Raw genomic sequence first — 27,408 nt, forward strand, 5'->3', positions numbered from 1 at the left:
GCTACCTATACACCAGTCCGCCAATTTCTCAATATCCTTTTGGAGTTTCTCCCTGTCTTTCTTGCTGCTCACAATTCTTCAAAGTTTTGTGTTGGCTGCAAACATTGAAATTATCCCATGCACACGAAGATCCAGAGGAAAGGCAAGGGTCCAAAAGCTGACTGTTTTATTACGCTGAAAGTGTCCAACAGATTCGTTGAGTTCTGATCAAAATGATTACTAGAAGACACATGCACTTCAATATGTAGCTAACTTATTGGGTTCAAATACTTACTACAAATATATCAGTTTTAACTATTGATATGTACATATAAAGTTAAATTGTTCAGTTAATATACAGAGATATAAATTAAGCAAATAAATCTTTCACTGCCTTTCTGCCCATCCACGATAATGTTGACGGTGGCACTTGGAGCTCTCTCTCAGATTCCACAGCGCTCGTCTCTTGAAACTCAGCGTGATAGTGAAAGTCTAATGAGTGGAACCAAGCCCCTCATATTGACACTATTCTGAACCCAGTGTTATGTGCTGTATCACCATTTTGTACTGCTTTCAGTACTTTCCGAGAATTTCCATTTTGCAGAAAACAGATTTGAAAAACACCTCCGAATGAATCTGTTTTAACTGCACAATAGAATGTCCAAGGTCATGTTGTTTGCTCTCAGTTAAAAGAGGCTACTTCTGCACTCGGGATACAATTCAGTCAATTACATCCAGTTGAAGATTAGTGATTAACTCTTAATAGTCTGGTTTGGAGATATCATTTTTAAGTCCAAAAATACCCATCACTTTTCAATGTCTTCAAAATAGATGATCAAAGCATGATACAAGCATGTACATTACTTCATCAGCTGCAGGTTGATTATACATGTGTTACAGTTTACAGGGCATTGTCAAGGTACCTAAAAGTAAGAAATTATTATAAACATTAAGAGAGCAATTGGATGCCATTCAGAGAGCTGCTGAATCTTCAGGCAACCACTCCTTATACATGTTCAACTTAATGATGCACAGTAGGGGTTCCGAAATTACCTGCCTTGTGAATGCTGGTGTCCCCTCTGACTTCACCTGTGAGATATGCACCCCCAACTCCAGCTCTTCAAAAACTATGTTCGGGAACTGGAGCCGGAGCTGGATGCACTCCGAATCATTCGGGAGGCTGAGGGGGTGATCGAGAGGAGTTACAGCGAGGTGGTCACACCCAAGGTACAGGCAAAATGTAGCTGGGTGACTGTCAGGAAGGGGAAAGGGAGACATTGCAGGGATCTCCTGTGGCCAGTCTCCTCAATAATAAGTGTACTGTTTTGGATACTGTTGGGGGGACAAACTACCAGGAGAAGGCCATTGCGGACAGGTCGCTGGCACTGAGCCTGGCCCTGTGGCACAGAAGGGATGGGGGGAGAATAACAGAGCAATTGTAGTGGGGGATTCAATAGTTCGAGGCACAGGCAGGCGGTTCTGTGGATGTGAACAAGATGAACAGATGATACGTTGCCTCCCGGGTGCCAGGGTCCATGATGTGCCAGATCGTGGCTTCAAGCTCCTAAAGGGAGAGGGTGAGCAACCAGCAGCCATGGTACACATCCGTACCAATGACATAGGTCGAAAAATGAGAACAGAGAGTGAGGTTGGAAGCTGACGTCCAGGACAAACAGGGTAGTTACCTCTGGACTACTCCCAGTGCCAAGTGATAACGAGGTAAGAAATAGGGAGAAAGTACAATGAAACACATGGTTATAGGGCTGCTGTTGGAGGGAGGGCTTCCATTATGTGGATAATTGGAGCACATTATGGGGAAGGTGGGACCTGTATAGTAAGGATGGGTTGTACCTGAGCCAGAAGGGCATAAATATCCTGGGAGGGAGGTTTGCTTGAGCTATGCAGGATGGTTTAAACTAGATTGGCAGGGGGTGAGGAACCATATTTGTACCCAGAGGATGAGGTATTCAGCCTTCCAACAGATACAATAGGGAGTGAGGTTGTTATAAAGAAATGTGGTCGATGGAGCACAATGTGGACACAGAGGTGGTTTGAGGTGCGTATACTTCAATGCTAGTTATCAGAAATAAGGCGGATGAACTTAGAGCATGGATCGGTACTTGGAACTACGGTGTTGTGGCCATTGCAGAAACTTGGGTAGCTCAGGGAGAGGAATGGTTGTTGGAAGTTCCAAGATTTAGATGTTTTAAAGGAAATAGGGAGAGTGGGAAAAGAGGCAGGAGTGGCATTGCTAGTCAAGGCAAGTATAGGCATGACTGAAAGGCAGTTCGAGAATGATATGTCGACAGAGTCACATGCTGAGGAAGGTGAAGGGTCTAGGCCTGAAATGTCAGCTTTTGTGCTCCTAAGATGCTGCTTGGCCTGGTGTTTTCATCCAGCTTCACACTTTGTTATCTTGGATTCTCCAGCATCTGCAGTTCCCATCTTCACTGTCTACAGAGTCAGCTTGGGTTGAGGTCCAGAGCAGGAAAGGAGCAGTCATTTTTTGGGTTTTTTTTAAATCTGACCCCCTAATAGTTGCAGACAAGTGGAGGAGCGGATTGGGAGGCAGATACGGGAAAGGTGCAGAAATCACAGGGTTGCAGTCATGGGTGACTTCAACTTTCCAAACATTGATTGATTGGAAATATTTTAGTAGTAATAGTTCAGATGGAGCGGATTTTGTCTGATGCATTCAGGAAGGATTCCTGACACAGTATGTATACAGACCAATACGAGGAGAGGCCTCTTTGGATTTGGTGCTTGGCAATGAACCGGCCCAAGTGTTAGACCGGTTGGAGAGAGAGCATTTTGGCCATACCAATCATACCTCTGTAACTTTTACAATAATCTTGGAAAAGGATAGGTACATACAGCAGGATAAGGTTTATAATTGGGGAAAGGGTAATTACAATTCCGTTTGGCAAGAACTGGGTAACACAAATTGGGAACAGTTGCTGTCAGGGAAGAGCACTATTGAAATGTGGAGATTGTTTCAGGAATGCGTACTGCATGTGCTCAATATGTTTGCACCTAGAAAGCAGGGAAGATGCGGTCGAGTGAGGGAACATTGGCTCTCAACAGAGATGGAACGATTGGTTAAGAAGAAGAAGGAGGTTGCTGTAAGGTTTAGGAAACAAGAAACTGAAAAGGCTCCAGAGGTATACAAGTTATCCAGGAAGGAGCTGAATAAAGGACTGAGGAGAGCTATAAGGGGGCATGAGAAAACCTTGGCAGATAGGATCAAGGAAAACTCCAAGGATTTTTACATGTACGAGAGGAATAAGAGAATGACCAGAGAAAGGGTAGGGCTGATCAAGGATTGTAAAGGAAATTCATGCACAGATCTGAAAGAGATAGTAGAGGTCCTTAATGAATGCTTTTCTTCGGTATTCACAACTTGGAGGGACCCAGTTGTAGAGGAGGACAGTGTGAAACAGGCTAAAGGATGTTGATTTTAGTAAAGAAGATGTGCTAGGAATTTTGAGGAAGTTGAAGACAGGTAAGTCCCCCAGGCCTGATGGGATTTATCCAAGGATTCTTTGGAAAGCAAGGGAAGAGATCGCAGGGCCTTTGGCAATGATCTTTTTTTCCTCACAGTCCACAGGTATAGTGTTGGAAGAGTGGAGAGAGGCAAACATCATTCCTGTGTTCAAAAAAAGGAATAGCAATAATCCCGGAAATTACAGGGCAGTTAGTCTTACTTCAGTGGTGGGAAAAATATAGGAAAGGACTCTGAGAGTTCAGATTTACGATCACTTGGAAAGACACAGTTTGATTCGAGATGGTCAGCATGGATTTGAGGGGTAGATCATGCCTCACAAACCTTATTGGATTCTTTGAAGACATGGCCAAACACATGAATGAACGTAGAGCAGTGGATGTGGAATACATGGATTTAAGCAAGGCATTTGATAAGGTTCCCCATGGTAGGCTCATCCAAAAGAGACTGAGGCACGGTATAGGGGGAAATGTGGCAGATTGGATTCAGAATTGGCTGACCCTTAGAAGACAAAGGGTGGTAGTGGATGGAAAATATGCAACATGTTGCTCAGTTACGAGTGGTGTACCGCAAAATCTGTCCTGTGTCCTCTACTATTTGGAAATGATTGGATGAAGGAGTGGAAGGGTGGTTTAGCAAGTTTGCAGATGATGGAAAGGTGGGTTGTGTTGTGGACAGTGCAGATGGCTGCTCTAGGTTACAACGGAACATTGATAGGATGCAGAGCTGGGCTGAGGAGTGGCAGATGGAGTTCAACCCTGAAAAGTGTGAGGTGATTCATTTTGGAAGGACAAACTTGAAAGCAGGCTTAACGGAAAGATTCGGAAAGATTAACGGAAAGCAGTGTGGAGGAACAGAGGAATCTTGGAGTTCATTTTCACAATTCTCCAAAACCTGCCACCCAGATGGATAGAGTTGTTAAGAAGGCATATTGTGTATTAGTTTTCATTAATAGAGGGATTGCATTCAAGAGCAGTGAAGTTATGCTCCAGCTATACAAAACCCTGGTTCAGCCACATCTGGAGTATTGTGTCCAGTTCTGGTCGCCTCATTACATGCAAAGATGTGGAGTCTTTGGAAAAGGTGAAGTGGAGATTTACCAGGATGTTGCCTGGAATGGAGGGAAGGTCTTACCAGGAAAGGTTGAGAGAGCTCGGGCTTTTTTTCTTTAGAGCAATGAAGAATGCGAGGTGACTTGATAGAGGTGTACAAAATGATCAGAGGTACAGATAGAGTGGACAACCAGAGACTTTCCCGTCGGATAGAGGTAGCTAGTAGGAGGGGGCATAGTTTTAAAGTGAATGGAGGTAGATATAGGGGAGATGTTAGAGGTAGTTTCTTTACTCAGAGTGGTCGGGGCGTGGAATGCATTGCCGAAAGTGTAATGGAGTCGGCTTCATTAGGGACATTTAAGCGGCTGTTAGATACACATGTGGGTGATAGCATAAGGTAGCGGTGGAGGTTAGACATTAGGATTAGGGTATAAATTCGGTACAACATCGTGGGCCGAAGGGCCTGCACAACTCTATGTTGTATAACTATGCTCTTGCTCTTAGGTCGGACACTCTCTGTTTTAACGTGTGTTTATCTCACACCAGTCCAAAAGCAGAAAAATGAATTGTCTCCCTTGCTCTTCCCCATCATTGACTGATTTGTGAGTTGCTTTTTGAAGATTCTTTTACCTCGCGAGGAAAGACTGCAGTTCCTTCACTAGCTTTCCTGCTCCGTCAAACTGGTTCCGTTTTAGTGGGGAGTCCGGCCTCAGGCTGTTGCGATCAAATAATTTAAATCATTTCTGGCATCAATCTGCTCTCAGTCACCCCTTCACTCACAAACTGTGTCAGACTGAGTTTCAGTTCCCCGCCTCCCTCCCTGTAGCCAGACCAGGGAAAGATGCATTTCCAGACCCCGAGATTACCGTTTAAACAATGCTGCATCGTTCTGGAAAACATCGTAGGCCTTGTTTCCAGGTGTTAAAACTAGTTCTACTTTCTTCACCCGATTTTAGCCATAGCATCGTATTAGTGATAAATTGGATGCTGTGATCTCAAACCTTTACAATCGTTGGTCACCGTTTTCGCGTCTGACAATTGTTCAATTGTTTCTGAATCATTTACTTTGTTGGTACTAACTTAATGGCAGATTATCAAGCTGTGCAACACACTCACCTCTCCTCACAATCACCTGCTCTACAGCACACAACCTCGCGTCACCTGCTCTGTGTCATGTTTAATATGTATCGTAATTCGACAATAATCTCTTGAGCACACTCATGAATTGAAAATTGCGTGCAGTACCCTCTGATCAGGTATAAGTTGACAAAAGTTGAGAAAACAATGTGACAAGATCTCAATTGCAAATTTTCAAGTCGCTTTGCAATGTTTCTCTCCTCCCTTTAATTAAAGTTCCGCACTCAGATTGTGGCACGAATGTGACAGTGCAGAATTGCAATTTGCTTGTCAAGGCTTGATGGGCGTCACGTTCGATGGTGGTAGTGGAAATGATGTGTGTGGAGATGTTCACGCAAATTACAAGATTGATGCGTGGGATTAAATAAAACAAATATACGTATAACGGGTTAGGTTACAATAGATTTTCAATTGTTATTGTGTGTTCAGAACGCTGTGGTTGATATAATGAATAAGTAATTTCTGAACGTTGCAAACATGAAGAAACGTGTTCATGAAATTATGTATTCAATAGCATGGTGATTTCACCGTAAACATTAGAAGTCAGCAATTTAGCAGTAAAAGAATGGAGAGAATTATTCACACAGAAACATCCCCAAAGATACAATCTTTTAATTTGGTACTGGCCAGGAAAAGGAGGATGTGATTCTGTGTACACAAGTAAAGGGGCAAGAGGGTAAAAACCGAAAATCCTCACATATTGCAATTGTCCAATCATTTTCAAGCTTCCTTCTCAGTACGTTCCACCCACAGAAATGCAATTTCTTTCCCTGATTTGAATTTTCTCCCAGGGGAGGTTTCTCAGTACCTTGTCATGCTGTCCATTCACTGAAAAAACAGTTATGTGGCCTGCATATTCCTGACAGTTTACCACGGTTTATATGACGATTTCTGGTTACAGGGAACGCGGAGCATATTTTTCAAAAATGAAAGAAACCACTTGATTTATTATTCTAATATTGCACATTGCACTTTCTGATGACTATAATTTTAGATGCACTCAAAAATACTGTGAAACTCATTCGTTTTCAATAAGCTGATTCTTAATTTCCATTTGTTCTCCATTTATAGCTAACGTAATGACTATTGTAATTCTGCTTCAAGCAAAATGTGGCCTCTGCAGAAGTATCCCTCGCTACCTGATAGCAATGACAATAACGGATCTAATGGTCCTGGTCACTGACGTGATATTTTGGAGGATTAACGATTCTTATTTTCCGACTACCTTCCTGCCCCGCACCTCTGTGTGTTGCTTTAACTTCATGCTAGTCCGTGCAGCCACTGATATATCTGTCCGGCAAACAATAATTTTACTTTCTGTCATTTTATCGCCATTTGTTTCCAGAGGCTAGCAGTCAAATATTGCTCTAAGAAAACGGCGATTTTGATGATAGGAGCTGTTTTGTTTCAAAAACATTCCTTTCTACTTTGCATTTGAGCTGATCATTACAATCGACAATGTAGCCTGGTTCTGCAATGGGAAATTAGAAATTTACACGGTTTCTACATGGATGGCATTTCGATGGATTGACCGTTCCCTCACCCCATTGATTCCAAAATTCCTGATATTGATGCTGAATGGCTTGACTGTAGGACTTGTGTTCGAGGCCAATAGAATGCGCAGGATCCTTAGAGGGAGCAAGAGTAATATGGGCAGAACGATCCAGAAATGGAGAAACAAAGAAAGTCCATTAACTTACTCTTCGCTATATCGGGAAACTTCACCCTGTTGTGGATGACGTATGTTGCAGTTACCTTATTAGTTCAAATTACAAGCCATTATTATTCAACAGGCTGGAATGACCCTTTCCAAGTCGCAGATCACACCAGATTTATGCTCCTGCTTTTGAGCACCTGCACTAAGGTGTATTTATGCACTGACGCAGCCCAAACTCAGAGGGGAAATGATGAATATTACGAAATGTCCACTGATAAAAAAAACACTTGAAATTATTCGAACGCAGAAAATAACGAATTCTCAACATTGCACCGGCATGGAAGCTCATAACAGGCGTGTTTTTTTCTTTTGTGTCGTGACTGATCGCAACACCAGCTCAGACTGGCTTATCAACGCCCTACAACACTTTCAATATCTGAGAAAGCTTTTGTTTTTGACGACCGGGTTACAAAAGGTGACAACATCCGAATGATAAACCCATAATAGATTAATTCATTTAACTTAATCTCTTGAACACATACAGCTACATGTCCAATCACTGTGATTTAGCCTGGAATTGGAATTGGAGGTTAACGAAAAGATGTGCTGAAGGGAGTCTGACAAGATGATCTACATTCGCTCGTTAACGAATTGTTTTTTTGTTATTATCGCGTCCTCTGTCCTTTACGTGGGTGAAACGTTTGGAGAAAAATGTTGTAAATTCCAGCAGATCACTGTTTCTTGGTTTGAAGTTGTTCTTTTCAGTATTGAGGCCTGAAGGGTGTAATGTGAGGAAGTGTAAAATAAACTGCTATTCTTTCAAGAGATAACAAGGCGTAGAGCTGGATGCAAACAGCAGGCCGAGCAGGAAGGCTGATGTTTCGGGCCTGGACCCCTCGTCAGAAATGAGGGAGGGGAAAGGGGTTCTGAAATAAATAGGGAGAGAGGGGGAGGTATATAGAAGATGGATAGAGGAGAAGATAGGTGGAGAGGAGACAGACCGGGCAAAGAGGCGGGGATGGAGCAAGTAAAGGTGAATGTAGGTGGGGAGGTAGGGAGGAGATAGGTCAGTCCAGGGAGGACGGACAGGTCAAGGGTGCGGGTTGAGGTTAGTAGGTAGGAGATGGAGGTGGGTCTTCAGGTGGAAGGAGGGGATAAGTGGGAGGAAGGACAGGTTAGGGAGGCGGGACGAGCTGGGCTGGTTTTAGAATGCGGTAGGGGGAAAAGGAGATTTTGAAGCTTCTGAAGTCTACATTGATACCACTGGGCTGCAAGGTTCCCAAGTGGAATATGAGTTGCTGTTCCTGCAACCTTTGGGTAGCATTGTTGTGGCACTGCAGGAGGCCCAGGATGGACATCGTCTGAGGAATGGGAGGGGGAGTTGAAATGGTTCACTAAAGGGAGGTGCAGTTGTTTAGTGCGAACGGAGCGAAGGTGTTCTGCAAAGCGGTCCCCAAGCCACTTGGTTTCCCCAATGTAGAAGACGCCACACCGGGAACTGCAGATGCAGGTGAACATCTGCTTGATGTGGAAAGTCTTCTTGGGGCCTGGGATGGGGGTGGGGGTTCGGGGGGAGGGGTAGGGGCCTCTTTCTCTTTTCCAAGAGTGGCCAGAGATTTTGCCTCAAATCAAGCACCACCAACTCAGTTGAGTTGCTCACCAAATAGGCATCTGGAATTTCATACCAGTAAGTCAGCGTCGAGGAGTCCTGGGTCCCTGGACATCCCACTTCCTTTCCTTTCAATGAATGGTCACCCACTCACTGACCAACATTTTCTCCACACTCTTCTTCAGACCTTCCTGTCTTGATTTGTAATGACCACTCTCTTATACAATTGATCAAGAAAACTCAATCCTCTTGTGTGGTGCACAGTGAGGAGAGTCACTGCTCCAAATCAGCTCCATGTCTTTCAAAGACTGCTAACCTCTGGCACTTTGTGCAGATGTGACCACCCTAGGTGTCTTGTGGATCCAAAGACTCCCACATTTTACATGTTTCTCTTGTATTTACATATCACCCAGTAGCCTCCGCATCCAATGTGTCATTTTCCGCCACTTCGACCATCTACAACCAAAGAGATATTTCCCTTCCCACCCTTATCTGCCTTTCACAGGGACCACTCTCTCTGCGATTCCCTCATCTGCTCCACACTCCCCACCAACCCCACCTCCAGCATCTTTCCCTGCAATTGCAGGATGTGCTACAGCTGCAGCTACACCTCCCCCCATTCAAGGTCCAAAACAAACCATCCACATCAGACAGGGATTCACCTGCACATATGGTGACTTGGTTTACTGCATCTGCTACACCCGATGTGGCCTCCTCGACATTGGTGAGACTAAGCATACAATTAGAGACTATTTTGTAGACTAGCTACACTCTGTACATGACAAACAACAGTGCCTTCTGTCGCCACCCATTTTAATTGCCGCTCCCACTCCCTGGGTGAAATGTCCATCCTGGGCCTCCTCCAGTGTCACAATGACACCAGCCACAAACTGGATGAACAATACCTCATATTCCACCTTGGCAGCCTACAGCCCAATGGCTTAAACATGGAATTCACCTGTTTTGAAATCTCCCCACCCCTGGCCTCATTGCATGTCCAAGCCTCCCTCTCATTCCTGTCTCCTTGACCTGACACAACCTATCCATCTTCTCTCCCACCTATCCACCCCTCCTATCCCACTGACCAATCCCCTCCACTCCCTACCTGCACTCACCTATCACCATCCCACCTAACTTTGCCAGACCCACCCTCCTCTCTCCATTTATTTCCCAGCTCTCTTTCCCTTCCCCATTTCTGAAGAAGGGTCCTGGCCCAAAATGTCAGCTTTCCTGCAGCCCCAACAACACCCATCCAGGACAAAGCCACTAGCTTGACTGGCACTACATTCACAAGCATCAACTCACTCCACCACCGACCCTCAGTAACAGCAATGTGAACTATCTACAAAATGCACTGCAGAAATTCATCAAAAATCCTCAGACACTTCCATCTAGAAGGACAAAGGCAGCAGACATATGGGAACACCACCATCTACAGGCTCCCTTCCAAGCCACTCACCATCCTGGCTTTGAAATATATCAACATCCTTTCTCCGTCACTGGGTCAAAATCCTGGAAGTCCCTCCCTAATTGTTATTCCCTCCCTAATTGTGGGTCAACCGACAGCCGGAGGACTGCAGCCATTCAAGAAGGCAGCTCACCACCAGCTTCTCAAGTGCAACTGGGGATAGGCAAGAAATGCAAGAAATTTAGCCATATTATTGATGAATTAGATTATGTAATCCCCTACCATTACAATCGGCAGTCACAGTTTTCATCCTGTGCAAGCTTTTTTAAATTATTTCTGAATCATTCACTCTGCTGGTACTAATTTAGTGGTAAATTATCATGCTGTACAACAAACAACCTCACCATCACGTATTCCATGTCATATTTAATTTGGGATCACAATTCACCAATACTCTCATGAATTGGAAATTCTGCACACTATCCTCTGATCAGGTATGAGTTTAAAATTTCAATATAACAATGTGGTGAGTTCTCAGGTTGCATGTTTTCCAGTTATTGTGCAATGTCTCTCTGGCCTTTTATTAATGTTCTGCACTGAGATTGTTACAGGGGCTGTTACAGAGATTGTGACAGTGCTTATCGTTTGCTTATCAAGGATTGATGGGTGCCATGTTCATTGCTGGTGGTGTAAGTGGTGTTGGCAGAGATGTTAACAAAGATTACAGGATTAATGCTTGGGATTAAAAGAAACAGCTTTTTCATTTGCTTTTGTGTGTTCAAAAAGCTGTGGCTAATATAATGAACAAACTTAATTTCTGAACATGACTTTCTTTTGCAAGCATGAAGAAACTGATTGATGAAGTGATGCATTCTGTAGCATGGTAACTTCACCATGAGTGAATAGTAGAAGCAGGGAGAGAATTACTCACACAGAAACATCCCCAAAGACACCATGTTCTAATTGCTACTGGCCAGAAAAGAGAGGCTGTGACTTCAAATTACACAAGAAAAGGGACAACAGGGTAAGAATGCATAAGAATCATTACATTGTTCTACCATTTTAAGGCTTCCTTGTCAGTACATTCCATCAACAAAAATACAATTTATTTCCCTTATTTTTCTGCTCTGGTGCACAGCAAGTTCTTGGCATATTGTCAGGCTGCCCATTTACTCAGAAAGGTTAAGTGGCCCAGTACTGCCTGACAGCTCACCATGGTTTATGTCACATTTTTCAGTTATAGGGAATGAGGAGCAACTTTTTAAAATGAAAGAAACTTCAGATCCTTTCAGATTCTTTCCTTGCCCTGTTTATTTGATTTACAAATTTAATGCTCAGCAAATTGTACTTTTCTACTAATGTAATTTTAGATGTCCACAGAATATACTGTGAAACTCATTTGTTTTCAATAATCTGATTCTTCATTTCTTTTTGTTATTCATTTACAGCTGACATGATATCTATTATGATTCTGTTCCAAGGAAAATGTGGTCTCTCTGGAAGAATCACTCGCTACCTGATAGCAATGGCATCAGCGAATCTACTAGTTCTTATCACTGATGTAATATTGATGATTATTATTTCACATCTACCTTCCTGTTTCTCATACCTGTGTGCTCTTTTAACCTCATGCAGGTCTGTGCAGCCACCAATATATCTGTCTTGTTAACAGTTGTTTTCACTTTTAATTTCACTTTTAAAATTTCACTTTTAATCGTTTTTTTACCAGAGGTTGGCAGTCAGGTATTGCACCAAAAAAAAAGGCAAGTCTGATGATAGGAGCTGTCTGTCTGCTGTTTTGTCTCAAAAACATTCCTTTCTACTTTACATTTGAGCTGATCATTACAATCGAAAATGCAGCCTAGTTCTGCAATGGGGAATTAGAAGTTTATGCATAGACAGCATCGAGATGGATTGATCGTTCTTTAGCCCCACTGTTTCCAATATTCCTGATCTTGATGCTCAACGCTTTGACTGTGGGATACATTTTAGAGGCAGTAGAATGTGCAAGAGGTTGAGAGGGAGCAAGAATAATGTGGACCAGAATGATCCAGAAGTGGAGAAGTGAAGGAAATCCATTCTCTTACTCTTCATTATATCCAGAAACTTCACCCTGTTATGGATGACCTATGTTGTCGTTACATTATCAGTTCAAATTACAAGCCATTATGATTCAACAGGCTGGAATGACCCTCTCCTAGTCTCAGGCCACACCTGCTTCATGTTCCTGCTTTTAAGCACCTGCACAAACACTTGAAAATGTGAAATGCAAAAATGACAAATTCTCAATATCGCCTCCCCATTGATTCTCATAGTACGCCTGTTTCCAGCATCTTGACTGATCACAACAGGCACAATCTCAGCTCCACCTATCCCCAACCTTAACACTGTCAATACTGGGGAGAGCTTTTCTTTTGCACTATTGTTGTCACCGATTCCCACGTACTCCTAGAGCCATTATCATATTAAGTGGGTGTGTTCTTGCTTCTTCATTATCACTTGTTCAGCTTTTCTTCTGTCCTGGCCTGCTGTCTGCAATCTTCTTGCGAATTTATCTTGTTTAGTATCTCAGCTTCAGCATATTTTATTTTCCTATTTATTAACATTCTAATCAAGAGTTACCAGAGTTGCAATGTTAACTCTATTTTCTTCCCACAGATGCTACCTGTCTGCTGAGTTTCTCCGACAATTTAAGTTTTTGTTTCAGATCTCCAGCATCTGCTATTCTTGGTGTTATTGACAAAGTGCATATTTGCTAATATGGGGCTTTCTAGTAGGAGAGATCATAGTTTTAAGAGAAAGGATAGCAAATTTAAAATAGAGATGAGGAGAAATTACCTCTCCTGAAGGGTCATGAATCTGGAATTCATCATCCTTGAATGTTGTGGATGCCAGGACATTGAGTAAATATGATGAGGAGATGGACTTTTTTCCCCCTTAATATTGGGTTGAAGTGTTCAGGGAAGGAAGCGGGAAAGTAGAGTTGAGGTCAGTATAAGATCAGCCATGACCGTCTTAAATGGTGGAGCAGACTGAAGGGGCTAAATTGCTCATTCTTGTTCCCACTTCTCTTGAATTGAAAATCTCTGAAACATTTTACAACTGTTATAAAGCGGAGTTTGATCCCCCCCAAAAAACTAAAATCAAAATACCCAAAGAGTAACACCTTGCCCTATAATCTGTAAAAAGAATGTGAAAAGTGGTGTAACTTACCTTTCAGCAACTTCTAGTTGTTAAATAAAACAAGCCTTGACACTCACTTTACAATCAACAAGTTTCAAATTATTTATCTAACTGTAACAATGAACAAATTAATCAAATTATTAACAAACCAAATAAATCCCTTCTAACTACTAATTCTATCCAAATAAGACAAGATGCTAATAGTATGCTCTTCCAATAAATATGAGTCCCATTTATACAAAATAAACTAAAAAAGAATTCACTCTCTCGAAATTACAGCCAGATTACATGTCTTCCAGAATGTTCTGTGCCTTCCCCATTGAATGTTGTCAGGAATGCCTCCTCTGTCAGGGATATTAACTAGTGAGTTTTGAGAAGATTTGTAGCTCAGGTTGAGGTTCTGGATGTGAGTTTGCTCGCTGAGCTGGAAGGTTAGTTTTCAGATGTTTCGTCACCATTCTAGGTAACTTCATCAGTGAGCCTCCGATGAAGCCCTCATCAGTGAGCTTCGTCGGAGGCTCACTGATGATGTTACCTAGAATGGTGACGAAACGTCTGAAAACTAACCTTCCAGCTCAGCGAGCAAACTCACATCCATATTAACTAGTTATGCCATTGGTAACTGATTTTTAGATGGTGTTCTCAGTAAGAATTAGAGAAGCTATGAGAGTCAACAATTCTCTTGAGAGCTGAAAGCTATTAGCTTTGGCAGATGGCACTTAGTTCTCCTACATTTGTTCAACTGTCTTCTCCTTTTATACCCTTGATGACATAGCAATGTCTTACATTAGGATTGGTCCTCTGTTATCAGAACCATCAGATTCAAATTTAATTGATTTTTGGTATCGAAGTGTCTGGCTCAAATTGATTGGCTAAATTCAAAACTTTTCTTGGTAACAAAACAAAACTGCTCCTTGACCTGTTAACTGTAAGACCTTTTGTTCAAATGTTTCAATTTGGGTGCTCTCTGTACTTGCAGACTTTCAAGTAGCTCACAGGCTTTTTTTAATCTCTAAGCATGGAAAAAGCACATACTCTTTTAAAGGGACCATGTGATGCTTTCCTCCTCCTAACATTTTACAAACACCAATATTTTATAACACCAAGTTCTAACGTCCTGCCTCCCAATCCACAAATACTCTATCCAGCTTCACAACAATAACCAAATATGAGTTTTTACTGCAATGTCCGAGATATTCCTGCAGGTGTTGGGCTTTCACAAGAGTTTGGGACAGAACTGATAAATACTGGCATCTGTTCTTCTAATAGTGATATACCTGTCGAAAAATAAAACACATTAACACAAATTACAGAAATTTTTTTGTGGGGAAGGGCTTCAAATTTTAGATTGTTCTGTGTGAAATCCACTCTAATGGTCACTGCAATGTGGAAGTTGTGGGCATGGGTTTTACAGAGACCTAGTCAGTGACCTGTGTCTATTGTTGTCCCACCAGAAAAAATACTTCCCATGTTAGCGGCTCATTAAAAACCAACAATCTGTTGATAGTTCATGCATTCTTTTGACTTTCTCGGTAATAACAGCAACATGGTGAGGGCTTCAAGCTGTGAAGTCAGAGCTGTATCCCTGGTTGGGTTGGTGTCCAGATACAGAGCATGGCAGGAAGGAGGACACCACAATCCTGGATTTTACTTCCCGGATTTGTGAAGAGCACAATCACTCTTACAAACCTCATGGAAAACTATTCTTTTGTATTATTCAAATTCTGTTATTTTCAATGTGGGTCATAATTTTTGGAATTTGTTTATAGGTTACTAACCTCAAAATTAAGGAACATGTATACTTGAGAGTTCTTGGGAAGGATGAGTCAGTTGTGAATCAATTCTGAAAGTTTGCTCATACAAGGGTAATGTTAGTTAATCTTTGCTGATCTGTCAACTAAGTAATGAGGTTTAATGTGGTAGCACTTCATATTTTCCCCTACAGTTTGGTAGTAGGTCATTTGTACCGTCAAGTCCATACCAATCCTCAGAAGAACATTTCACCTGGACCCACCCACCCTACGCTCTCCCCGCATTTCCCATGGCTGAACATTCTGAACATTCCTAGACTCTCTAGGTAGTCTAGCACAGCAAATCTAGCTAAATTGCTTACCTTTGGACTGAAAGAAGAAACCAGAGCACCCAAAAGAAACCCATGCAGACACAGGTAGAATGTGCAAACTAAAACATACAGTCACTCGAGGCTGGAACTGGATGTGGGTCCCTGGCGCTGAGAGACAGCAGGGCTGATTACTTTGTGCCACTCCAGTAGAGATAATTCCTCATTCCTATAGATCACCTCAGATGACTCAAAGATATTTCCTCCAATGTTTCGGCTGTCTCCCAGCAAGTTTCAGACTACATGTCACTTGTATGATTTCCAAAATTTCCCACCATCTCCTCTCCCTGATTCTCTCACAAACATTTCCCCTACTCTTTCAGAGTGATTGTTTTCCTCTGAGCTGATTTTCTGAACTGATACACTTTGGCCAATGCAGTGATACTTTTTTTTTGGTGTTTCCATTACACTGCCGCATGCATGAAAATGTGCTCAAAGTGACATCACACGTGTTCATCCCAGGAATTCCTGACTGTCCAATCAGAGTGTTCTGACTGTGTAACCAGTCAGGACACTGAAAGGTGTACCAATCAGAGAAGTGTACAGACGTCCACTTTTAATCCGAGATAACAAAGCGTGGAGCTGGATGAACACAGCAGGACAAGCAGCATCTTAGGAGCACGAAAGCTGATGTTTCGGGCCTGGACCCTTCTGATGAAACCCTTTTGCACTCCTCTGATGCTTCTTGGCCTGCTGTGTTCATCCAGCCCCACACTTTGTTATCTTGGATTGTCCAGCATTACAAGATGATCGGAGGATTAGATAGGGTGGACAGTGAGAGTCTTTTTCCAAGGATGATGACTTCAGCTTGTACAAGGGGGCACAGCTACAAATTGAGGGGTGATAGATTTAAGACAGATGTCAGAGGCAGGTTCTTTACTCAGAGAGTGGTAAGGGCGTGGAATGCCCTGCCTGCCAATGTAGTTAACTCAGCCACATTAGGGGCATTTAAACAGTCCTTGGATAAGCATATGGATAATGATGGGATAGTGCAGGGGGAGGGGCTTAGATTAGTTCACAGGTCGGCGCAACATCGAGGGCCGAAGGGCCTGTTCTGCGCTGTATTGTTCTATGTTCTATCTGCAGTTCCCATTATCTCGGATACACTTTCAATGTGAGTTTGGTCATGAAATATCGTCAGTGTTTGTTACAAAATCAATCGCTGACACAGAGGATATTTTTGGCGAAATAGCTGGCAGATTTTGCACCATTTATTTGCGAAGCGTATACTTTGACTTATAGAGAACAATTCGTCCCGTTCCCTCCAGATCATGTGTTGATCCAAACACTGCACCTGTACACATTTTTCCAACAGATGGAGACGACACATCCCACACCTGACGTTGTCAGTTTGAAAACCTCTGAAGATGAAGAATGCTGTTTCCTCACGAGAAATCTCTGTTTAACATTACCAGGGAAACTGAGGTAGCAACTGCAATGAGCAAGGTTTATTCAGATGGTTCAATAGCAAGTTTAAGTCTTCACCTTATCTGCTGCTCAAAGTCATCTCCCTTCCACCTGTCAGTTTCCCAAGCTTCAGGAAGATTTTCAGCTCTGACAAAGGATCGCTGCATTTGACCGTTAACTCATTTCTCTTCAGAGGTGCTACCGGATGTTGAGTTCCTCCTGCAATTTCTGATTGATATCCGAAACTTTTCGTCGCTCCAGAAATATTTGGATTGACTGTGAGAGACGTCAATCAGAGAGCCCACCCACTCTGCCCATTCTCTCCTCTTCCAGAGCTGGTTCACTTCCTATAGGGACTGAAAACCAAGTGAGGAGATGGTGAGTGAAGGAGCAGCTTTTATACAAATTGTATCCCATAATATCCACACCAGTCTTCAGGCAGTCTGACTGTCCTGTGGGTAATCAGGGGTGGAAATGTCCCTTATGCTGTGTGAGAAGATCCAGTGAGAGAGCTGTTTACTCGGTGCTTTGTGCTGAACTGTTTGACTGGAGCTGTGTGTTGGATATTGAGTGTGTTTGTTGGAAGCATTTCCCTCCTGATTTCCAGCCTGAGTTTTGTTAATGGCTTATTCCTGAATATAAAAAGGTGAGGTGTAATTATCTGGGAGGTGCAGAATCTGAGGATTCGTACTGATCTCCTGTTGTTGAGTTCTGTGCGGAAGTTGGGCGCTGGTTCTTACCCACCGTACTGTCAATGATCAGATCGTTCTGTGTTGACAAGGTGTTGGGCTGGATGAACACAGCAGGCCAAGCAGCATCTTCGGAGCAGGAAAGCTGACGTTTCGGGCCTAGACCATTCATCTTTTCTGATGCTTTCATCTTTCCATCACCTTTTCTGATGAATGGTCTAGGCCCGAAACGTCAGCTTTCCTGCTCCTCTGATGCTGCTTGGCCTGCTGTGTTCATCCAGCTCTACACCTTGTTATCTCGGACTCTCCAGCATCTGCAGTTGCTATTATCTCTGATCTTTTCGTGTGCTGGGATCTAGCTGTTGCCTGTCTTTTAAAAGGCTGGCATTATCACAACATCTCCGATAACAATCTGATGCCCCAAAGTGTTTTGCAGACAATAAAATGCTTTTGAAGGAGTGGTTCCTTAGCTGTTGTAGGAAACATCACAGGAAGTCTATGCATCGAAAACTCCCAAATTTAGTTAACACTCCTGCAGTGCATATTGGGTCACTAAAAATTTCTTAAGGTGCTTTATAAATGCAAGTTGTTGTCTATGTTTGTGTGTAAAATGCTAGAAAGTGAGCAGATATTCAGCGTGATTCACCTCGTTGTTCACTATCTGACTGATCCTAACTATGAAACAGTCTCGCAGTATGGGATAGACCCAGTGTAGAGGAAGGTAGAGTTGGAATCTCAAATGGAGCAGAACAGGATAGGAATAGCTGTACATGGATTGAGCTTTGTGAAGGAGCACTGAAAGATATCCCTTCAAGTTGCTGTCTCCCTCCCGGGTATTACCAAGCAGAGGTTCTCATTCTCAGAGACTGCCGTTCTGGGAAAATAATGGGTCAGGTTTTCCACTGACCAGACACCTATTATTCCAGTGCATATGATGTTTGGGCCTGGGTAGCCTACAGAATCTCCATCTGAGCAGACTATGCAGGAATTACCTGGAATTTTTCTTTTTCTCTGTAGCAGGAATTCTCCAAAAATCTTAAAAGATATGAGACCTCAGATGGCTTTGATGAAAATCAGAAAAATAGTTACACAGGAAAAGTGAAAATAAATACATAGCCTAAACCTTGTGTATCTGTTGAACTGACCCCTGACTTGGTTCACGCAAGTTCAACTTTGGGGAGTTGAAGGTGAGTTACTCATTGTAAGATTCAGAGCTTCTCACCCACTCTTGATTTTATATTCTGCTAAAATCCAGGATGTTGATAGTGGGGGATTCAGTGATGTAATACCATTGATTATCTCCTCAGATGCTGAAGCAGTCCACGTTCAAATGCCAAGACGTCTGGACATTTTCCAAGCTTGGGCTGACAAACGGCAAGTAATATTTGCACCACACAAATGCCAGGCAATGACCACCTCCGATAAGAAGCAAGCTAACCAGCTCCCCTTTTCATCTACAAGAGTGCGTCAGAGGCTCCGAATATTACAATGAGTAATTCACATTTTCACTACCAAAGTGTGTCCACCATCCACAAATCAGGAAATGATATGGATGGGTGCAGCTTCAACAACATCCAGAAACTTACACCATCCAGGATAAAACAATCCACCTGATTGACACCGTATCCACTCCCTCCACCACCAATGCTCACTGGCAATAATGTGAATTCTCTACACAATGCACTGCAGAAATGGGTGGCACGGTGGCTCAGGGGTTAGCGCTGCTGTCTCTGCACCAGGGGCCCGGGTTCGATACCAGCCTCAGGCAATTGTCTACGTGGAGTTTGCATATTCTCCCCGCGTCTGCATGGGTTTCCTCCGGGTTCTCTGGTTTCCTCCCACAGTCCAAAGATATGCCGACTAGGTGGATTGCCATGCTAAATTGCCATTGTGTTCAGGGCCGTTTAGATTAGGTGGGTTACACAGTGATGGGTCTGGGTGGGATGCTGTGAGGGTCGGTGTGGACTTGTTGGCCTGAAGGGCCTGTTTTCACACTGTAAGGATTCTAAGAATTCAACAAAGATTCTGAGACAGCACTTTCCAAACAAGCAGAGCAGATACATAGGAACATCACCATCTGCAAGGTCCCCTCCAAGCCAGTCAACATCCTGAATTGGAAATATATCACCATTCCTTTAGTGTCACTGGGTCAAAACCCTGGAATTCCTTCCCAGAGGTCAATGAAGGTTGACAAACAGCACCTGGTTGAAGAAGGCAGCTCAGTATCACCTTCTTAAAAGGCAACTAGGACAGGCAGCAATATTGTCCAGCCAGCAATGTCCGTGCCCCATGAATAAATAAAAATATTTCAGCTCCCCTACCCAGTTTGCATCATAGCCCTCCCCAGCTGCCATTCTACATGGCTAGCATGTTATTGCCATTCTATTGGGCAACCCAGCACCCAATACCCAGCACAGTTGACCTACCCTGGCAGTGTCTTACCTGGCATTGAAACCCCTATCTATCTGGCATTAACACTCCCAGCACTTGAACATTCCCTCAACATTATGGTTTCAAATCAATCTATTCAGAGATGTTACAACATATCTGTGGAGCAGGTAGAACTTGAACCCAGTTGTCCAGGTTTATGTCTGCATTACTACTGCATCTCAAAATCTCCTGACACTTACCTTCTATCCTTAACCTTTAACATTGCTGTCAAAGTGTCTGCTAGGACCTCTAAACTTCAAAATACTGCAGCTGATTGCTGTGGAAAGGGGGCCTCCCTCTGACAGTCCTCTTAGAAATATGGAGTTCCCTTCTTTTGAAACAAAAGAAGGATTTTAGCAACAATCTGCATGAGATTACCCCTCTCCAGAAAATCTGGCCCAATGAGCTAGAAACTAATCCCAGGATAAAACAGACAGCTTTCATCCAGAAGAGAGGTCTTGGTCAAAAAACCTAAACTTCTATATAAATGGACATCCTCGCTGAAAGAGCAACTCTGGTCTCCAAAAATCACACGATCTAGGCTTCAATATAACATGACGGCGAGTTCCATAAAATTCCACTGATCTTGTTATAATTATCAAACATTATCCAAACACTAACACCAAATCACAGGCAGAGATATTAGGACATTATCCAAGATGTGGTCAATGAGGTCAGTTTACAAAAGGAGGAGGATGAGATGGAGAAGGTTAAGAAGGATATCCAGAGTTCGGGGCCTCAGCAGATGATGGCACTTGTGGTGGCTCCTGACACCAATTAGTGGATGTTGAAATGGGAGATGCTTAAGCAGCCACAAGGAGGAGTGCAGAGATGCTGAAGGAGATTACAGAGATAGGGAGGACTGAAACCATGGTGGAGGCATTTGAAGATAAGGATGAGACTTTTAAAGTGATCTCCTGTCAGAGTGGGATTAATGAATAGGTCACTGACTTGGATGGTGATGAATGAAAAGAACTTGGTATGAATTTGAATAAAGACAGCAAGATTTTAACTCTCAAACTCTGCATTGTTAATCTTACGGAAGAAAGTTGACAATTTGAATTGAATGAACACTTCTCCGAAGTGTTTTTACATTAAACGCATAACTTAAAACTGGTCTTCACCAGCATGGCACAAGCCCATGGTGAATTGAAAGCCTGTTTTACACTTCAACTGACTATCTTTCCCATTGTCCTCAAGGTGTCTGGGAACATGGGGGTCTTGGTGGAAGAAAGAAAGTAGTCACATTATCTGTTCCTAGTTATTATCCAGTATCCCTACTGGAAACACAGGGTGTGTGACTATCAATTGAGGAAAAAGGATTTGCACCAGAACATCGGTCCCTATCCCATACCAACACACAAACACACACACACACTCACACACACACACACCGGACTGGCACTCACGTCTAACAGTCTCTAACTGAGACATCAGCCCCTTCAGAAATAGGGAAGAGGGTTTTGCAGAAACTTATTATTCCTTTCTGTATTTTACAGAAGATTCCACTGTGTAGAAAAGAAAACAGAAATGTTCAACACCACAGATAGATCCTAAACATCACCCAAGGAACAATTGTTGAAACACATTCACAGCATTTATGTTCACAGCTTTGCTGAATACAAAGAAGGTTGGACAGTGAAACCATCATCTGGAAATTGGTTGGGTCAGCGGAGCTTTGACCTATCATCAGATCTGAAACCAGTCAATGGTGCGGAGTCTTCCATCAGAACCAGTCTTTCTGAGGGTTCATCTGTGGGTGATTGGTCAAGGTGAAGCTGGGAAGAAGTGTAAGTGTCTCAGAGTGTGGTGAGAGTTTCATTTATCCATTGAACCGCACAGACCACTGACTCATTCCTCAACAGGTGAAAGGCTGCTTGCATGTGAGCTGAGAGACAGGGGCTGTATATGGTTGTTGCATAACTGTTCACACCGGGACTGCCACATGGAAGGGAAACCATTCAAGTGTGAAGTTTGTGATAAAGCTTTTGTGGCCTCTTCGACCCTCCTGAGACACCAGAGGATTCACACAGGAGAGAAACCCTTCAGGTGTAAGGTTTGTAGCAAAGCATTTATCCAATCCTCGGATCTCCTGAAGCATGAGAGGATACACACAGGAGAGAAACCATTTACATGTGAGGTGTGTGACAAATCATTCTCAGACTCATCGGCCCTCCGCAAACACCAACGTATTCACACTGGAGAGAAACCATTTACGTGTGAGGTGTGTGATAAATCATTCTCAGACTTATCGACCTTCCGCAGACACCAACACATTCATGTAGGGGAGAAACTGTTCACGTGTGAGGTGTGTGATAAATCATTCTCAGACTTATTGGTCCTCCACAAACACCCATGCAGTCACACAGAGGAGAAACTATTCATGTGTGAGGTGTGTGACAAATTATTCTCAGACTTAGCAAGTCTGTGTGTACACCAATGCATGCACACAGGCAAGAAACCCTTTGTGTGCAAACTATGTGACAAATCATTCTCTGATGAAGCAGGCATCTGTAAACACCAAAGACTTCACACCCAGAAGAAACCATTTACATGTGAGGTGTGTGACAAATCATTCTCACAGTTAACAAACCTCCGTGCACACCGACACATTCACACCGGGGAGAAACCATTTACATGTGAGGTGTGTCACAAATCATTTTCGCAGTCATCAACCCTCCGTGTCCACCGACACATTCACACTGGGGAGAAACCCTTCATATGCGAGATATGTGGCAAATCATTCTCGCAGTTAACAAACCTCCAAACACACCAACGTGTTCACACCGGAGAGAAACCATTTAAATGCGAAGTGTGTGACAAATCATTCTCACAGTCATCAATCCTCCACGCACATCGACACATCCACACTGGAGAGAAACCATTCACATGCAAAGTGTGTGATAAAGCATTCTCACATTTAACAAACCTCCGTGCCCATGAGCGCATTCACACTGGAGAAAAGCCATTCAAATGCAAGATGTGTGACAAATCATTCTCACATTTGACGAACTTACACACACATCAGCGAATTCACACTGGTGAGAAACCATTCATGTGCAAGGTGTGTGACAAATCATTCTCACAATCATCAATGCTCCGCATACATCAACTTATTCACACCGGGGAGAAACCATTCACGTGTGAGGTATGTGACAAATCATTTTCACATTTAACAAACTTCCGCACACACCATCGCATTCACACTGGAGAGAAACCATTTACGTGCGAAGTGTGTGACAAATCATTCTCACAATCATCAATCCTCCATGTACATCGACACATTCACACACAGCAAAAACCATTCACGTGTGATGTGTGTGGCAAATCATTCTCAAGATCATCCTACCGCCTACTGCATCAGAGAATCCACACATTAATGTAAATCTTTCAATGTCAGGTTTGTGATAAAGCTTTAGTAATGGCTTCAATGTTCCAGACACGCCAAAGGTTACCACAGGACACAAACTATTCAATATGAAATATGGATCTTGCACATTAAATTGATTTTCTTGTCCATGAATTCACACATAGACAGGAGAAATTCTTTTGGTGTTACTTCTGTAATTAGGCCTCACAGTTTCCAGGAACATCAACAAAGAACACATAAAAATTGCCAATCTGATTCCAAGATTTGGACCAAATCTGAGACATCTTACTGACAGATCAACGAAACTGCATGAGGAACAACTCTCTAAATACTACAGTGATGAAACGATGGACTGAATCCAACAAGTGCACAACTGTTACTATAAGAGCTTTGGATAGAGATGAAGTGATCACCCAAAAATGAATCTTGTACAAAGAGAGCAGGATCATGAACACACTCAGAGGAGGTTTACCAGGATGCTGCCTGGACTGGAGGGCTTATCTTATGAAGAGAGGTTGACTGAGCTCAGTCTCTTTTCATTGGAGAAAAGGAGGAGGAGAGGGGACCTAATTGAGGTATACAAGATAATGAGAGGCATAGATAGAGTTGATAGCCAGAGACTATTTCCCAGGGCAGAAATGGCTAGCACGAGGGGTCATAGTTTTAAGCTGGTTGGTGGAAAGTATAGAGGGGATGTCAGAGGCAGGTTCTTTACGCAGAGAGTTGTGAGAGCATGGAATGCGTTGCCAGCAGCAGTTGTGGAAGCAAGGTCATTGGGGTCATTTAAGAGACTGCTGGACATGTATATGGTCACAGAAATTTGAGGGTGCATAGATGAGGATCAATGGTCAGCACAACATTGTGGGCTGAAGGGCCTGTTCTGTGCTGTACTGTTCTATGTTCTATGTAAAAGATGCTGAAGCACATCCCACACAAACCATCAAAGAATTGAGTCTAGCCTGAAGAAGCTAGATCAGCAATGTGATGAAGGACTACCTCATCCTGTGCAGTGCTTGCAATGAACATCAAGCGAAACAAGATAAAGAGTTGCTCATGACTTGTGACATCCCATGGATGAAGCTTCACCATCACTGAAACTGACTACCTCGTCAGTCGACTGCTATTCAGGCAGCAGGGAGTTACAGAAACTGAGGTGAGTGACTGTCTGAAAGCACACCAGTCATCATGATATTCCTGGTATTGTGATTAGTGACAATCCCGCATTACTGGTTGAAAAACTCCACACTATCCCCAGTCAAATGGAAAGGATGAGGAAGTGGTGTAAATTGCAAAAGGGATCATCAAAATCGACCTGGTCCAGCATAAATATCATTGCCAGAACTGAGAGTTGGGCAGCGAGAGTGCAGATTTTAAATGCATTCAAGAAAAGCCAGCCCATGTGCAAACTCGAGACCCGTGTCCAGATGTTGTCACTGTGATTATACGTGGTGAAATGGAACTATCAGATGTGTTGCCAAAACAGCAGTCACTGACATGCGACTGGAGAAGCTGCTTTACTGCAGATACCTGATGAGGCAGATCACATTTCTGAGTCAGGAACTGAATGACCATCAGTCCCAGAGATTGTCCATCTTCCAACAAATACAATGGATCACCAACAACAGTTATCACAGGCACAGTTCCCTTCTCACAGAACTGGGATGTACTGACACCACCGCAGACTGCAGCTGGTCAAGAAGGTAAGTCACCGCCAACTTTAAAGGGATATATCAGTGTGACTCAACAACAAATTCAGACAGAGTGAGGGAAGTCCAAATCCCATAATGAATTTAAAGAAGTACTTACATGGCCAGAACATTCCCTTGAGAGACAAAGTCACCTGAGAAACCAGCCGACACCATTTGAGTTGCCAACAATTCTCACCTTTACAATAAAAACATCTGAAAAATTTAAAGGTTACACGTGTGCAATGTTTTTGTCCAGCCAGACACAATAGGGAAATTCAAGAAAGAACAGATTTTTGTTTCCATGTTTGGTCATTTTATTTATGGGTTATGAAAGTGAAATAAATTTTAAAAGTAAGGGCATGCAATCCCTTTTCTTTATGAACAAAAAGATGTTTGCATAAGTACCTCTATACACTGATGTCACTGTAAACAAAGGTTTGAGACAGAAGCCATTTTACATAGAAACCTGAAATGTTTACAATTCAAACTGCTCCAAACATGGAAGGCATGAGTTTTCTGAAGCTTAATAAGCTGACCAGACAAATGGAGGTGACTGAGCATTAGCTAAGGTAGGGTTTAAACTTGTCACTGTCCCATCTGAATAAAACCACAGTTATTGCAGCTCTGCTCAATTCCCCTGGTAAACATTTGACAGATTTTTTAATATATGGGAATAGATACTCCACATCATGAGCTAATTTGCTCTATTTCTCCTCCTCCTATCACTCCCTTGTCTCGTAACTATCACCCTTTGTCTTCTTTTCTAGCTCTCTTTGCTCTATGCCCTCTCTCACACATATCTTTGGATCTTCAATATTTTCTACTCCTCTACCCCCTCCTCATCAGTCATTCTTTGTAATTCTTTTGTGCTCACTTATCTCTCCTCTTCCTGTATCTCTTGTCATCCATTGCTGTAAAGATGATTGAGATAGAAAGAAGATGCACTGTTTTAAATTCTACTAAGCAGAAACTATTCTACATTATTAATAAATAATATTAATTTTAACTGTTACTCCTGTTCACAGGACACTGTAATGATACTATGACTTTAAAGAGGTGGGTTTTATCCTTTGTTTTTGAAGAAGAGGTGTCGAGGTGTCTATTGGAAGTCCATAAAGTAAACAGCTTGGGAGGCCTTGGATTGTTGTAAATTTGGAACAATAGAATCATTAAACGTGTGCAATTTTTTTGTCACAATTTGACACAATTGGGAAATACAAGAAAGAACAGATTCTTGTATGGGTGAATGGGTGGGCAAAGCTCCCAGAAAACAAGGATTTTTAGCAGCAGTTGCTGCTGGGATTTTGAAGCTGGATGTGGACGTTGTGTCTCCCTCTCTTGGTTACAGCTAAAAGCTGGGGTTCTCTACCTGCTGCCAGAATTATATGTATGACATTCTACTGTTCTGAGTTTTCCTTTGCCAAGTGTGTGTTTATGGGATGTTACTATATTGGAACAGTTAATAATCTATTACTCTGTTACATTTTCCAATAGAATTAAGTTATTCCAATTTCTTCTTTTTTGTTATATTTTAACAAAAGTATATGAATAAAGCGTGTTTTGCTTCAAATCTGGTAGTCTGACCAATCAAATTGCATCCGGAACGCAAAGCCTGGCATTTGCCTTTAAAATAAGTAAAGATTTGGGTCTAGATTATCTTCTTAATGTATTTTGAGACAACTTGATCTGGTCTTGACAACATAATTGAAGCAGATTGTTAACCATGGACTTGTAGTTTGCTGAAATAATTGTTGGCCACGTTAAATAGACTGGGGTCATGATTATGACTGATGTTTGATGCCTGAACACTGAAAAGTCCTGACTTTAATTTGAACAGTAACTGAAGTAAGTACAATCAGCAGAAACTCATCACTCTCATTATTTTTGTCTGGGGTTGTGACCATTTCTTTGGTTAGTACCTGCGTCCTGGCTGATGCTTAATAAACCAGTGTTAAAGATTACCGAAACGTCAGCTTTTTTGCTCCTGAGATGCTGCTTGGCCTGCTGTGTTCATCCAGCTTCACACTTTGTTATCTTGGATTCTCCAGCATCTGCAGTTCCCATTATCTCTGATTAAAGATTACAGAAGTTCAATTTATGCTCAATGTAATTGACATTTAAATTCTTGATCAAATTATAGGATTACGTTGTTAAAACCAACACAAAAACAGGTAAGCA

The 27,408-nt window shown here is 42.5% G+C and overlaps 1 protein-coding gene and 1 long non-coding RNA gene across 2 annotated transcripts; both read left to right on the plus strand.

The window, feature by feature from the left end:
- The first annotated feature begins 17,404 nt into the window (after positions 1-17,404).
- Positions 17,405-21,192, plus strand: LOC125446434 (uncharacterized). Its single transcript, XR_007246397.2, has 3 exons — positions 17,405-17,431; positions 18,760-18,929; positions 19,050-21,192. It is a non-coding gene; the product is annotated as an uncharacterized LOC125446434 (long non-coding RNA).
- Positions 21,193-21,263: 71 nt separating this feature from the next.
- On the plus strand, positions 21,264-27,173 carry LOC132205986 (zinc finger protein 271-like). The gene is made up of 2 exons (XM_059639656.1): positions 21,264-25,242; positions 26,256-27,173. Exon 1 carries the CDS (start codon positions 22,118-22,120, stop codon positions 23,555-23,557), a length of 1,440 nt encoding a protein of 479 aa, XP_059495639.1. The 5' UTR covers positions 21,264-22,117; the 3' UTR covers positions 23,558-25,242; positions 26,256-27,173.
- Positions 27,174-27,408: the final 235 nt, after the last annotated feature.

This window comes from Stegostoma tigrinum, chromosome 34 (genome assembly GCF_030684315.1).
Source record: "Stegostoma tigrinum isolate sSteTig4 chromosome 34, sSteTig4.hap1, whole genome shotgun sequence".
NCBI classification, from domain to species: Eukaryota; Metazoa; Chordata; class Chondrichthyes; order Orectolobiformes; family Stegostomatidae; genus Stegostoma; species Stegostoma tigrinum.

Excerpts from the sequence above, each read along its gene's own strand:
- LOC132205986 (XM_059639656.1), top strand. The coding sequence starts at position 22,118 with ATGGAAGGGAAACCATTCAAGTGTGAAGTTTGTGATAAAGCTTTTGTG.